At 35.9% G+C, this 16,388-nt stretch overlaps 1 protein-coding gene across 1 annotated transcript in view; it reads right to left on the bottom strand.

The window, feature by feature from the left end:
• Nucleotides 1-16,388, bottom strand: part of PCDH15 (protocadherin related 15) — a 1,094,267-nt gene that overhangs the window by 253,341 nt on the left and 824,538 nt on the right. Inside the window, exon 21 of the mRNA XM_060404607.1 lies at nt 5,749-5,865. Within this exon, the coding sequence (XP_060260590.1) occupies nt 5,749-5,865 (117 nt within the window). The remainder of the gene's footprint in view (nt 1-5,748; nt 5,866-16,388) is intronic.

Below are 16,388 nucleotides of genomic sequence, written 5' to 3'. Positions count from 1 at the left end.
AAAATGCACAAGGCAGGAGAAAATGACAGTCTTAACACACTTAGATAAGTCTTTTCTAGACATTAATGGATATGCAGATGATACCACTCTATTGAGAAATCAAGGAGGAACTAAAGAGCCTTTTGATGAGGGTGAAAGAGGAAAATGAAAATGCTGGATTAAAACACAACATTAAAAAAATAAGATCATGGCAACCCATCCCATCACTTCATGACAAATAGATGGGGGGAAAAATGGAAACAGTGGCAGATTTTATTTTCTTGGGCTCCAAAATCACTGTGGATGGTGACTACAGCCACAAAATTAAAAGATGCTTGCTCCTTGGAAGAAAAGCTATAATAGTATTAAACCTAGACAGCATTAAAAAACAGAGACATCATTTTGCTAAGTCTATGTAGTCAAAGCTATGGTTTTTCCTGTAGTCTTGTACTGATGTGAGAGTTGGACCATAAAGAAGGCTGAGTGCTGAAGAATTGATGTTTTTGGACTGTGGTGCTGGAGAAGACTCTTGAGAGTCCCTTGGACTGCAAAGAGATCAAATCAATCAATCCTAAAGGAAATCAACCCTGAATATGCGTTGGAAGGACTGATGCTGAAGCTCTGATAGTTTGGTCACCTGATTCAAAGAGCCAACTCATTGAAAAAGACTCTGATGCTGGAAAATATTGAAAGCAGGAGGAGAAGGGGACAATAGAGGACGAGATGGTTGGATGACATCATTGACTCAATGGACAGGAGTGTGAGTAAGCTCCAAGAGATAGTGAAGGACAGGGAAGCCTGGCATGCTGTAGTCTACGTGGTCACAAAGCATCAGACAAAACAGTGACTGAAGAACAACAGCAAGACTTTAATCATTTATAAACGGTCTCATAAACCTTTGCCTTTGTATTCATTTACAGCTTAAAATCTAATTATAACCCATTGTCATTCTAAAGATCAAGTCCCAACTGTTTCATTGTATGAGTTTTTTTCTAATTAAGTATGTGAGACAAAAGGGACTCAGGCTAGGCTACCTCATCTCAGTTTTCACAAGCTGACATGCATTGTGAAAATAGTTCTTGATTATGTCCCTTACAGCTTTGCTGTGAGGGAAAAAATCCCACTGAGCTGTGTACTTTCCCCTGACATGCTCCAGGGTCAGCAAGTGCGGTTAGTAAGCACTGATCTTTAAAACCAGAGTTTCCACTACATTGCTAGCAATAATCTAAATCAACAGAGCAAAACAACACAAACCAGTATGTGGTGAGTGATGACAAACAGATCTGTAGAGATATAAATGGAAAATGATACAGAATAGCCATATTATCTGGTGATAAAAATACAATCTTATAACACTCCTAGCCTTGAATAGTTTTAACTATTGCACACAAAACCAGCAAGCAGCAAATCATGGATAAAGACAGTTGCTGTTTCCATTTTACTGTTTGCTCTCTGCTAATAGATTGCAACAGAATGATTATGTGGAGGGTTAAGCATTTGGAGAAGATCACCATAATTACCTGGCATTATTCGGTGACATGATGACATTCTAAGTCACACATCATAGAAAAGAAAAACTGACCTGACCATCTTTTTTGCTCTCTAGAGATCAACAAAAGTGTCCACAAATGATTGAAAAGGATGTTAAAGTCACCTGTGAAATCACTTTAAAAATAATTTCTCAGGTAGTTTGTCTGAACTCTGAAAGGATAATATAGCTCTCAAAATCTCAGCAGAAGGGAAAAATTTGCCTCACAGATGCAATTATTATCCCTTTATAAAAATACCTTCTGAAAAAAAAAAAAGTGAAGTGAAAACACTCACTGATTAAAGCCGGTTACTATTGAGAACTACAAGATTGCTTTTCATGAATCGTATTAACTTTATAAATTGATGTCAAACCTAAGAAAGAAGTCTTCAATATATAAATATTTTTCACATGACTATATGCAAATAAGAAAGTTTGTCAAAATTGCGACTATTAAACATAATCCAAAATACTGATTTACTTTAAACAAGAATGCTATAAATTCCTCAGATCTAAAAGGAAAGAATTGGTACAACAATGAGAAGATGCTCCTCATGGGTTCCTCATAACTTCTTGGAAATGAACGAAATATATTTATTCATATTTTTCTGTGTCCACCTGCTAATGAAGGACACTATACTGTGAGACATTTACCCTGCCCACAAAGAGAACTCCTGTATCATGTGGTTTGGTCCACAGCTTCGGAAAGGATAAAATTATGCGAATGGAAACTACACTTGGAGTTTTGTCTTGTGACAGTTCAGAATGAGAAGTCTCTGGTGAGCAGAAAGAAAAGGTTAGCAATTTTTAATATCCAAAATGATCAGTCATTCACCATACACGTCTCAGGTGAACTACATAATGTCAATGCTGTCACAAAAGCAAGACAGAAAATAAAAGTCCTAACAATTTTAATTCAAGGAAAAAAAAATAATCCTAGAAGACTTTTTTTTCCTCTCTAGTCACTTTAGGCTTGCACAACATGCATTTTATAATTCTTAATTTATATTCAATAGCAATGCTCTGCCTGGCTTTAAGATCTTACCCATTTCTCCATCTGATACTTCAAAAGGTTTTACAGTTGCTATTTTCTAGTTTAAAATGGGTGATGCTCATTTCACTCACAAGAAACATGATGCCTTGCCAACCTCTAGAGATGCAAATTATCATTGCAGAATTGCAACAATATCTACTTATATGAGAGGGCAGAAGCAGCACTAAGCATTATATTTGCCTTTCTTCACTTAATTCTCACAGATCTCAAATGGCCATACTTGGGCCTGGAGACAATAAGAAATTTGTCCAAGTTCACAAATAACTAAATTTCTGAAGATCTGGCACATTTTGTCAATTCTGAATAGCATAGAAATAATTGATTATTTATTCAACAAATGTTTCTACTAAGTACCAAACATGGTTAACTGTGGGAAAAAAACAAACTGGATTAAGTTTTGATTCTTGCCCTCAAGGACCTTACCTTCTTATTTGGAAGAGAGATCATTAAATAAACATAATGTTACCTATAGCTACTCACAGCCCTAAGTAGTGAAACTGACTTAAGAGCCCAGATAGATACGAAACTGAAACGATCTTCTTTTAATGAATAAATATTTATAACACTAACAGAATAGAAATGCTTGGCAAGCCCATCCAAAAAATACTTATTCTGTATTTATGGCACTGATACATAATAAAAGTGAAAATCAATCATAGCATTTTGAAAGTTCTATAATTTATATTGATATTTTCTAAAAAATTTCATGGAATTAGCTTTTATTTCAGATTGTTGTAGGTACAGCCAAATTGTAACTATGCTAATTTAAGGGACACCATTTGTAGCAATGATGGAAAATTCAATGCTGAATACTAGTTATGCCAATAGCTGAAAGTGTTTCAAGGATCAAAACTCAATCTCATAATATATTTGCTAACTGAAAGACACATGCTCAGTATTCCAGTTGGACGACTGGCATCCATCTTTCATCTACTGAAAAGATAGCATTAGATATTAAAAGTTAAAAAAAATACTATTGGGAATACAAGCCTATGAGCTTCTTTAATATGGCAATTGAGTCTGGTAAATTTCCATAAACAGGTTTTAGGAAGTGAAAAGGAGAACTTTTCTCTATGTAAATACTTTATATAAGTAATATGACTTATTTAGAAAACAGACAACAGAACAAGACAGCTTCTTTCACATCACCACAGTGGCTGAAAGTCACTGCAAGGTCACAAGTGACAAAAGTGAAATAGGGATTTTGCCACCCACAATAAGACTGTCCCACATAGGTGAGCATCAGGCCTACTATTAGAATCTCATCATTAATGTCAGGAAACTTAACACTATCTTAAATTCTGTGCTAATGAACATTTCTTAGAAATATGAGTATTTTAAGATGCTGTATTTGCTTATGAGAGGGTTCAGGGCACTTTGCCCAAAATGTGTCACTTGGGCATGTTGATTATTTTGAATTAAAGTTACTTAAGAGATAGTCAGTGTAAGAAGGACATGTCTACTGTTTTGTCTCCCGGAAAGAAGAACATAAATCTTCCGTGTGAAAGGTATCCTCTCTATACCAAGAGAATGCGAAAACCTTACTGCCAGATACAGGGAATTCAAGGACGACAAGGCCATGTAGGCAAATCTCATTACTTCCTTACTAAATGACTACACCAAGCCCAAACCCATCATTTTGTCAGTTCTTCACAGATGTATTAGTACTTGGTCTAAAAAATAAAAGCTGTCTGCTCTAATCACTTCTTCAAGCATTATATTTTTATGAGCTCCTAAATGTACAAATTTAAATTTGTTTTCCTCTTGCTAATTTGTCTTATGCCAGTTTAATTATTAGATCAGCCAGAAAACTTAGAAGGGAAGTAAGGAAAATTCTTCCTCCCCTATATTTACATAGTGCTTTATAGTTTCTATGTGCAGTGCGGTTTTCCCTATGAGATTGTCAGTTTCTGGACAGCAAAACCTGGTTAGCACAGTGATCACTATGGAGCTGGTGCTCAAAACACATATCTTGAATTGAATTGAACTGTATTCCTAATTTTAAAATATTTTGTACTTCTGACAGTTTACTTAGACAAACCACAATTTCACATTTACCATCTCTATTGTTGTGTTCAAGGCTCTGAAGTTTTGCCTATCATATTTCCCAAGATTCAATAAATCAATTTCAAGGACATTTTAATACATTTGAGAAAAGGGACTTCTGAGTGAAAGGTCATTGCTTTCATGTTAACATTATTATTTCTTAAGACCTCACAGTTACAAAAGACTATATAGCTTGTCATAACTGAAGCTGAAAAATGTTATGACTGCTATTCATATTTTATTAAATAAATAGCATTACATAAATACTGCTTATATTAGCAACACAAAACAGAAATTTTAAGTCACTTATAAAATTGAGGTCTTTTTCTATTTTCTTACTTTTCTAAACTGGTTTTATTTTAATACTTTTAACGTTTTTCTAGAATTTATCAGCTACTGACTTATACTACAAGTCCACCCAAGATAAAAAATTCAAATCTTCATCATCCAACTATTATGAGAATACATAATTAATATGTAAAATACTCTCAAGTTATTTCTAGAAAATATTTTTATACAAGTACTATTAGTTTTATATGTTCTCTTTAATACATTAAGAAATGATATTAAGCAAAATTTACCTCACTTCTGCTATAATTTAATTAGAAACCCTCTATCTTGAAAGGCAATTTAGGACATCTATGAAAATCTATGAAATATGTTCTAAAAGCAAAACAATTTTAGCTTACCAAAATTAGCACATTCAACGTAATATTGTTATATGTTGATTTAGTGTTTGCTGATGAAATGTAAATAAGATGGAAAACACTTAAGGATAAAACTTATCTAGGCTAAACTAAACCTATGGAGTTCCAAACAAAGAAACTGAATTATACTTATTGCAAATGTAGATAATTCTTTATATATTACATATTTATCATTAGTATTAGATAAACTGACAAATACTAAATATGGAATCACAGTAAAACAAAAACCATAGCCTTAATTATCTAAGTTGGATAATAATCACTTGAAATACGGTCTATACCTGTGTGTGCAACAGGCAAGAGTGCATCAAATGTGAGAGAGGGGATAGAGTGGAACGCACAGACTCATGGTGCTGTCTTGGGAACTGGGTCATTTATAAGTGTTAAAATTTTCTCCCTTTAGTTCAGAGTATTAATGAACGTCTTCAACTTACAGGTGGGTCTGCATCTTCGGCATAAACAGTCGTTATAGGTGTCCCCTTGACAGCATCGGGAGCCACCATTCCTTTGTAGATTCGTTTACTAAATACCGGAGGGTAATCATTCATATCCTGTAAGACACAATGAAGAGTTTAGTGCTCTTTTTAAACCAGGTTACCTCTTCATATCACACAACCCATTTGCCACTGTCAGCCTTCCATCCTCTCAATTCCATTACCCTCACTTCAGAATGGCACGCCAGAGGAAACTACTAGAGACCCTATACAATACTAAGGAGTATGAAGCCTACCCCATTCCGTTGAAGCCCATTCCACTCAGGTAAACAGCCTGTCTCACTACCCATGTGGCTCCAGAAAAAGCTTTCAGATATTGTATGATGCTTGAAATTTTCTCTAAAGATGCTGCTAATGGTAAGATGTAGTTCTGAACTTTTAAGAGTAGGAACACATTTCATTAAAAATATCCTTCTATGAGACAGGTGTAGAAGATGGCATACACACACACACACATATATGTATATATATTGTTTTGTTGTTGCTTTTAAAGATAGCTCTTTAATATTTCCATTGCAATTGCAAATTCTTTATATATTTAGCATAATAGGATAATTAGAGCATTTCAAATGCAAATTGTGAGATATCCTTTGATGCCATTTTACATTTTTACAAACATAAAATGATTAAAAGATATTTTCCCTATAGCACACTACAATAATGACACAGAGGATTAGATGCTCTTAGTCAGAAATCATGTTAATTTATTTAAAGATTTTTTCAAAGTGATTTATATGTATCTTTTTAATTTTCACAATTCAGTGATATGAGTTATTCATGTTTATTCACTAGGTGATATTTATGAGGTTCCCCCCATTTTTGTGACCCAATGCTAGGCACTGGAGATACTGAATTGACTCAAAAAAAAAAGTTCTTGAATTTGTCACTTAACTACCATTTGGCAGGTAAAGTTACTGATTCTGAAGATAGCATAGTGACATCTGCCAAACTACTCTACTGGTTTGGCAAAGCCACAAATTAATCTGGTCTCTTGAGAGCCAGGTGATTTTTTTTTTCTCAAAAATTTAATATTTTATGGAGAATTGCAAATCCTTTTTTCTTAAAAATAATGATTATTACCCTGGAGGATTGATCTTCCTCAGATTTACTTTTAAAAAAACTGATTATACCCTGCATTGTGTTGGATACTCTGACTCAAACATGATTGAGCTCAAAACTAAATGTGTTAGTATTTTATTCCCCAGGCCATCCTTTTCTCACTTGATTATTCTACACAGTCTTTGGCATTTGTTCTGACACAAAATTTTTTTTTGCATCATGTAAGCTGGAAATATACAAATTAGCTGATTATAAACACCCTTTTTGGCAAAGAGGTCAGGACAACTGGATCATAAACAACTGCAATCAAATTGAGCTTGCTTTTCACAGTAGAGATAACATCTGAGTTGTATATCTGAAAAACCTGCAGACTCTCATAAAAGTTGGAGATGTTGAACTGTAAGCAAACTGAAAAATTCTCAAAAAGTACATCATTTCCCTGTTTTGACATGCAGTATTCACAACCTCTACAATGAAGAAGACTTCCTTTATATTTGATGAGCTTTAGAATCTGAACAAGTAAATAAACCTAGGAAGCACTTGTTCTCCATAATGAGGACAGCGGAAGGTATTGATCTTGGGTTCCAGGCACGGGGTAAATAAAACATTTGCATGCACATTTCCTCCTACTCTTTTCAAGGGTGCTAACTGTTTTAATGAGTGAATCTTGTAACCAAAGGGGTGGAACTCCACTTGTGCCCCCTAAATCATAGTTTCTGAAGGTTAGAAAAGGAATCCAACTTTGTGATTTTTCTGTACATGAGTTTCCTAAATCACATAAAGTCTGTACATTCCTATGAATTTTCTTCTCCTTTATTCTCCAAGGGGATAGTAAAAATCTTAATGTTACAGGCATGTTTTGGATTAATTCGACTATTACAGGGGAAAAATATGCTTTTTCTTAATTATGTCAATACAGCTGCTAACAGGGCTGAATACCGTAACATCTTTTTCTTTTTTGTTGTCTTGGAAAATAGCCCCCAGGTCACTCACCTCCTAACTGAACACACAGTGGACATTTCTATAATCTGGCTTCATAAACTGATTATACAGAAACCTAAGTTTGTAAATTGGGAACCCTCCTTTAGTCTGCTTGTCATTGACAGAATGGAGAATAAATCAATGCTGTCACTGTAGCTGTATATCTTTTTTCTGGCACACTGTACATATTCTGAGGTTACAATCCTTCACCAAAGCTAAATTGTGTAGCCAGTGCACACAGTTCTTGCACAATCCATTATTTCAGATGAGAGAATTTATCGGAATGCACAATACCAAATAGAATAATCAATAGTTTATTATATTTATGCTCCAGGGATGTTTGAAGAAAAAGGTATATAAATCTGCCTTTGTGCAAATGCCCTGCTACTGCTGTTGCTAAGTCGCTTCAGTCGTCTCCGACTCTGTGCGACCCCATAGACGGCAGCCCACCAGGCTCCCCTGTCCCTGGGATTCTCCAGGCAAGAACACTGGAGTGGGTTGCCATTTCCTTCTCCAGTGCATGAAAGTGAAAAGTGAAAGTGAAGTCTCTCAGTCGTGTCTGACAAATGCTCTACTGTGCAGCAAACTAAGGATAAGCTCCACTCTCCAAAAGCAAGCTCTTTTCTGTTGTCAATCGTTCCACTAGAGGGCATGATTGACAAAAAGAAAATTTCCTTTTCTGTCCTCGTTAGCAATTTTATCAAGGCCTATAACAGTTTGCTTTCTGTGATTATAATTTTTGTTGTTCTGAACAAAAAATTTCTTTTCATGTTTTTAAAGAGCATTCTGAATGTTACCATGGTTCTCAGGTGGAACGAAGCCTTGATCTTCTTAGAAAAAAAAAAAAAATAGTCGTGTGAGTTAGCATAATTAGCTCCCATATATCAAGCAACTGAAACTGCATCTGAATGTACAGCTCTCTAAGAGGAAGAAAATATGTTTATTTATTTTCCAATTTCAAGTTAAAATAATCACAGAAGCCATTTCTGCTTTGGCAGACCACAGAGTAGATTTTAAGCCATCTTTTCTAATGAGTATAACAGGAACATAGGAAATTGCTGGTGAACTTACAAATTAATGGCAGGTTCTCTTTTTAAAGACAAGCGAGATGATATAATTTTTGATGTCTGGAATCATGGGTTAAAAATTATTCTAGAAAAGAGGCTTTGCTTTGATAGAAGAGTACTAACCAGTGATACTTCCATCATCTTTGTTAAATGGTGATAATATAGAGAATGCCAGTCCTCATCTCAAACTCTTATGCACACTCTGTAACGAGATCAGGTGCTGAGGTGGTGTGTGCCAGTGGGTGGAATGACTTCTGTTAAACTCCTCCATTACTGTCTAGCATTAGCACTAGAACCATCGGCTACCTGCCTCTGAAATCCTTTAAGGCTTATGGACCTGATGCCTCCTCTTCCTTGGCAGAGGACACAGTTGATTTTTTTCCTCTGTCTGTTACTAGTTCTCTTTCCCAGCACCAGACACACTCTCTCTGTTGTTCATGTTGCTGTTTCTTACATTTTATGCCTTCTGCATTTTCTGCCGCCTTGGTTTCTTTGTTTCTTTCTGACCCCTCTCCCTTCTCCTTTGATTCTGTCACATAAGGTCAAAAAGGCCCCATCTCCAACCAAACACCTCTTTCTTTTTCTATTTTGCATGGAGTTCTCTTAAACACAAATCACAAACTTATCTCAACCATTTTTGGCAAGGTTGGGAGGGTGGGGATAAAAACCTGTATGTTTTGCTTTACTTTTCTTTTTAAGTTTGACACTTTTCTAGAATCTTGGTTGATAGTATTATTCCTAATATAAGGTAATCATGGTACACTTGCCACAAGAAGCAAAGTGTACACTATAGTTCTCAGTATCACAAATATTGATGGAACTCCCCTGTATGGCAACCCACTCCAGTACTTTTGCCTGGAAAATTCTATGGATGGAGGAGCCTGGTAGGCTACAGTCCAGGGGGCCGCAAAGAGTCAGACACGACTGAGAGACTTCACTTTCACTTTCCTCTGTATTAGGTAGTACATTAGATTCTGGAGATATGGTTACCACCAAGAAAGATAAAGTGGCTGCTGATACTGAGCTTACAATTTAGTGTGGAAAGCAAATAAATAAATATTATCAAGTGTGATGAATGCTATGAAGGAGGAAGTATAAGGATGTGATGGGAAAACATATGAAGGAGTTTAAGTTTCACATAGGATATATCTCTGTTATCTAAGCAACTGCTTCGTTACTTATGCACGTTGGCAGGTAAAACAATCTTTCAACATTGATGGTTAAATTAGAAGAGACTAACACTGTGCAATGTTGACAAGCCACTAATTTAATATAAAATTCCACTCCCATCTAAATTCTCTGAACTGGAATGATAATGTAAGGGGAGGCAGTTGATAAGTTTCTTGAATTTTTTCCAAGTCATGACACTGTGGTCAATTGGGAGCTGTTGTTGTGTCTGACTCTTTGCGACCCCATGGACTACAGCATGCCAGGCTTCCCTGTTTTTCACTATCTCCCAGAGTTAGTTCAAACTCATGTCCACTGAGTCAATGCCATCCAACCATCTCATCCTCTGTTGTCCCCTTCTCCTCCTGCCCTCAATCTTTCCCAGCATCAGGGTCTTTTCCATCCAAGGTCTCTTTGCATATAGTGGCCAAAGTATAAGCGTGTATATTCAGTATTCTTGCCTTGAGAACCCCATGAACAGCATGAAAAGGCAAAAAGATATAACACTAAGAGATGAATTTCCTAGGTCAGTAGGTATCCAATATGCCACTGGGGAGGACTGGAGAAATAGCTTCAGAAGGAATGAAGAGGCTGAGCCAAAGCAGAAACAACACCCAGTTGTGGATGTGTCTGGTGGTGAAAGTAAAGTTCGATGCTGTAAAGAACAATATTGCGTTGGAATCTGGAATGTTAGGTCCATGAATCAAGGTAAATTGGATGTGATCAAACAGGAGACAGTAAGAGTGAACATTGACATTTTAGGAATCAGTGAACTCAAATGGTTGGGAATGGGTGAATTTGATTCAGATGACCATATGTCTACTACTGTGGGCAAGGATTCCTTAGAAGAAGTGGAGTAGCCCTCATGGTCAACAAAAAACTCCAAAATGCAGTACTTGGGTACAATCTCAAAAACGACAGAATGATCTCAGTTCAGTTCCAAGGCAAACCAGTTGGGAGAATATGTGCCTATTCTGAACTTGAATCTATGAGAAGATTCTAATCATACCACCCTATCTCAGACTTTCTAAAAACTGCATCATAATTGTATATGTGTATGTGTGTATATCAGACATTAGGCTAAGTGTGTTAAATTTACCATTTCAATTATTAGTCTAAAATATATATTAGCTGTTATTATTATTTCTAATTTATAATAAGAAGCTGAAGCTTAGAGAAATTAAGTTGTTCATAATTATCCAGCTAATAAAAGATAGACCTAATATTTAATTCTGGTATGCCAGATCCTGAGCTTTCCTGGTGGTTCAGATGGTAAAGAATTTGCCTGCAATGCAAGAGACCCAGGTTTGATCCCCTGGGTTGGGAAGATCCCTTGGAGGAGGGGATAGCAACCCACTCCAATGTTCTTGCCTGGGAAATCCCATGGACCGAGGAGAACAAAGAGTCAGACACGACTGAGCAACTAACACTTCTTCACATTTTTCTTCTCACATCAGATTCTAAAGGCATCATTCTGATACTTAGAGGTGAGAAAAAGAGGAACTGGCAAAGTCATCGGAAAAGTATATATAAAATAACTTGAGTAGGATTTTCATTAAAATTCCACACATAAAATTTTAAACATCTCTTTCCAAAAATATTTTACAGTTTTAAGAACTCTTCTAATTAGTTACTATACTTTTATCTTGGCAATCTGGCAAGCTTCTAAACATTGCATAATTTGAATCTATCTCCCTGAAGATAATTTAAAAAATTATTTATAGAACCTTTTTTTAAAAAAAAATATGGTCGTAGCATTTTATTTATATATTTTAAATAACAACTTTGTCAGTATTTAACCCCACAAATAGTTGTTTTCACTAAAATCTAATAAAGTTTTTCCTAAATTGTACTGTTTGGAAAATTACTTCTATCAGAAACTTTACAAATTAAAAGAAATGCCGTGATAGATTGTGGGAAATTACATTTTATTTTCTTGATATTCACAACATACGCTAATATATTAATATTCAAGGCTCCTATACAAAGCCCTACAGTACAGAAATCTTTATTTTTATACATACTGGGGTTTCCCAAACTAATTTGTCCATGTTAATCTTTGTATATGAGGCACCCAGACACTCCTCAAGACACCATCTTGAGGGGCTAGTGCTGTATAAAATAGATCATGCAAGACAGCAAAGACATCAATATATTGAAGGTACAGATTATTAGTGTTTGGAGTACTATATGACTTTGGTGAATTTAAATTTTGAGTATTAACATGTATTGAGGATTTCGCATATCAAGAGTGTCCTTGCCCCCAGTATGTACCAGCCAATTCATCAGGATAGAGATAGCAGCTGATAGTCATGATGGAATTGGAAAACGGTGACATTGTTTAGCAGTAACTAGTATAGACAAGGCTTATCAGCATCTGTTACCCACATTGACACATGGCAATAGCAAGCCTGGTCTCATTTGCCTTGGCAGCCAGGGAAGAATGTGATAAGCACTGAAGGGTAAAATTACTCAATTGTGTATATAAGTAAAGCATTTTCTCAGGAGTCCCAGAAATCAGTGGGTGACTTTTGGGAAGCCATGAGAGAGAGTCATAGATATATGAATTATTACTATTTAAGATACTATCTTTGTCTCTAGGCTTGTATGATTTTTGTTTCCTCTGGTTTTTTTTTTTTTTAGTACAAATATATTATATCATAGTTTTAGATGTGTACAATAGCAGAATAGGCAGACAGGTTAGGAAATTATCTGATTCAGCCCCATGACACACCCTCTTTGGTGTGTTCATATTCTTTAAACACGGAGGTGCATATATATTAGAAAGAATATACTGTTAAGAATCTGATAGTACAGAATAGAACAGAGGGTAACATTTGAAGGTCATGGTCCTTAAAAGGGTATTTTATCCAGGCTAACCAATCTCAAGAGGAACAGTACAAGGTCATAAAAAATAATGAGCAATCAGGAGGCAGGAAGAAGGATAAATTAGAAGCATGGAATTAACAGATAAACACCACTGTACATAAAACAGATAAACAACAAGGATTCACTGTATAGCATAGGGACTATATTTGGTATCATAATAATCTATAATGAATTTAGAAATTATAATTTAGAAAAATTGTATATATATATAATTGCAACTCCAAATTAACAATACTGCAAATTAACTATGTGCTGTGCTGTGCTTAGCTGTGTCTAATTCTGACACCCTGGACTGTAGCCTGCCAGGCTTCTCTGTCCATGGAATTTTCCAGACAAGAATACTGGAGTAGGTTGCATTTCCTACTCCAGGGTAGGAAGTAAGGATTGCCCTAAGCCAGCATCTGTTGCATCTCCTTCATTGGCAGGCAGGTTCCTTGCCCCTGAGCCACCTGTCAGTCGGTTCAGTTGCTCATTCGTATCCTACTCTTTGCAACACCATGGACTGCAGCATGCCAAGCTTCCTTGTCCACCACCATCTCCTGGAGCTTGCTCAAACTCATGTCCATTGAGTCAGTGATGCCATCCAACCATCTCATCCTCTATCGTCCCCTTCTTCTCCTGCCTTCAATCTTTCCCAGCATCAGGGTCTTTTTCAATTATTCAGTTCTTTGCATCAGGTAGCCAAAGTACTGGAGCTTCAGCTTCAGTGTCAGTCCTTCCAATGAATATTCAGGACTGATTTCCTTTAAGGTTGACTGGTTTGATCTCCTGAAGTCCAAAGGACTCTCAAGAGTCTTCTTCAACACTACAGTTCAATGCTGCAGTTAAATTCTTCAGTGCTCAGTTTTCTTTATAGTCCAATTCTCACATCCATACATAACTACTGGAAAAACCATAGCTTTGACTAGACAGACCTTTGTTGGAAAAGTAATTTTTCTGCTTTTTAATATGCTGTCTAGTTGGTCATAGCTTTTCTTCCAAGGAGCAAGCATCTTTTAATTTCATGGCTGAAGTCACTGTCTGCAGTGATTTTGGAGCCCAAGAAATCAAAGTCTGTCACTGTTTCCATTGTTTCTACATTTATTTGCCATGAAGTGATGGGACCAGATATGATGATGTTAGTTTTTCAAATGTTGAGTTTTAAGCCAGCTTTTTCACTCTGCTCTTTCACTTTCATCAGGAGGCTTTTAGTTCCTCTTCACTTGCTGCCATGAGGGTGGTGTCATCTGCATATCTGAGGTTATTGATATTTCTCCTGGCAATCTTGATTTCAGACTGTGCTTCATCCAACCTGGCATTTCACATGATGAACTCTACATGTAAATTAAATAAGCAGAGTGATATATACAACCTTGATGTATACCTTTCCCAGTTTTGAACCACTCTGTTGTTCCATGTCTGGTTCTAACTATTGCTTCTTAACAAGCATACAGATTTCTCAGGAGGCAGGTAAGGTGGCCTGGTATTCCCATCTCCTTAAGAATTTTCAACAATTTGTTTTGATCCACACAGTCAAAGGCTTTAGTATAGTCAATGAAGCAGAAGTAGATGTTTTCCTGGAATTATCTTGTTTTCTCTATGATCCATGGATGTTGGCAATTTGATTCCTGATTCCTCTGCCTTTTCCAAATCCTACTTGAACATCTGAAATTTCTCAGTTCACATACTGTTGGAGCCTAGCTTGGAGGATTTTGAGCATTACTTTGCTAGTATGTGAGTTGAGTGCAGTTGTGTGGTGGTTTGAACATTCTTTGGCATTGTCTTTCTTTGGGATTGGATTGAAAACTTACCTTTTCCAGTCCTGAGACCACTGCTGATTTTCCAAATTTGCTGGCATATGGAGTGCCTCACTTTCACAGCATCACATCTTAGGATTTGAAATAGCTCAGCTGGGTTTCCATCACCTCCACTAGAATCACTATGAACAAAGTTTTGGAGCCATCTGAAGATCAATCTATTAGACCACGCTGGTCCATTAAAGTCATCTTTTACTCAATCTCCTCACTCCAGAGCAACAGAAAGAAAGAAGTTGTAAACACTGAAATGTTCAGAGTTTCTGATTTGTTTGAATCCTGAACTACCTCCTGGTCCCTCATGTCACAGCTCTTTCAACCAAGTCAAAACAAGGACTCTATTAATACTGTCACCATAGACTATCAGTGGCAATTCATTGCCTGTCAGGTGTCCATCTTTTAGCAAATGCCACCTTTGTACTGGGCATTGAGTTTCTATCCATCCTCTTTCCTATATTATTTTGGGATAAGAACATTTCTTTCCTTCTCAGAGGAAGAAATCACTCTGAAACATGAACATGTTAGCTTTATATTCCAAGACTCACTGAATTTCCTAATAACTTCAGCCCTTGTAGATGGTCATTCATTTCTGGTCCTTCCATCTCTCCCTGCCTACTCCCATACCTGTCCCCTCTTTTATAGGTAAACACACCAGGGGTGAATACAGTCTCTTCCTTTCATAGAAGAATCTCCTTCACTCTCTCTTCTACTTGTGTGCAAGACATTCTATTTAAAACTACAATCAGAAAATGACTTAAGACATCTGTTTATCCTGGACAATTTCCTTAAATTCCTTTTAAGGTTATCCAGAATTCTATATACATTTAATTATTTCAATCTTTCTGGCTTGCATTCAGCTTTCTGCTTACTATAGAAAACATATCTTTTATTTCCATGTATTTTCTATATTATATTATTATAACTCAGTTTGGAAGGGCATGTTTTTCTCTGGATTTTATGTTCAAAATTATTTAGAACTTTATTCCTATTTTTCAGAGATTTACCCATATCCTATAATTCACTATGGTCACAGATTCAATTCTTATTCAATATATATACAACCAAAAGACCTTATTTCAGCAATATTCTGCAAAGCCTTTGTAACAAATATTCATATTGTTCAAATGATCATGATTAGTTTTGTTTTTGATCCTTGAAATTTGACACTAAGAAAGCTCTTTGCAGGTGACTGTGGTAAAATTCAATATTCCTTCTACTGTGAAAATATTTTTCCTTTGAAATAAATATTTATTTTTTTCCATTATCATTCCAATCTTAAATAAATTTGATGGATTAGATATTAAATACTGAATATTTTCCCCCTTTTCTTTACAAAAGAAATTATGTCTTTGCTCATTTTCAGAGATGACTTCAAGATGGTTTCCCCATGGTAACTATTTTGTGTAGAAATATCTCTTGGCAAATACCATGCAATTATGTTATCAGCTAAATAGCTTGTCAGTATTGCAAGCAAACAGACCAATAGCAGAAAATTTGCAAGCTTGGGAAAGATTTACATTTGTAGAGAAATGAGAAATATACTTCACTCTTCCCTTCAAAACAAACAAGTATGATACTTTAATGGGTCCCAATAGTATACAATACAGTTTTAAAATTCTCTTTG

This window comes from Ovis aries, chromosome 22 (assembly GCF_016772045.2).
Source record: "Ovis aries strain OAR_USU_Benz2616 breed Rambouillet chromosome 22, ARS-UI_Ramb_v3.0, whole genome shotgun sequence".
NCBI classification, from domain to species: Eukaryota; Metazoa; Chordata; class Mammalia; order Artiodactyla; family Bovidae; genus Ovis; species Ovis aries.
Note: the sequence above shows the minus strand (reverse complement) of the source record. Positions and strands in the feature narration are given on the sequence as shown.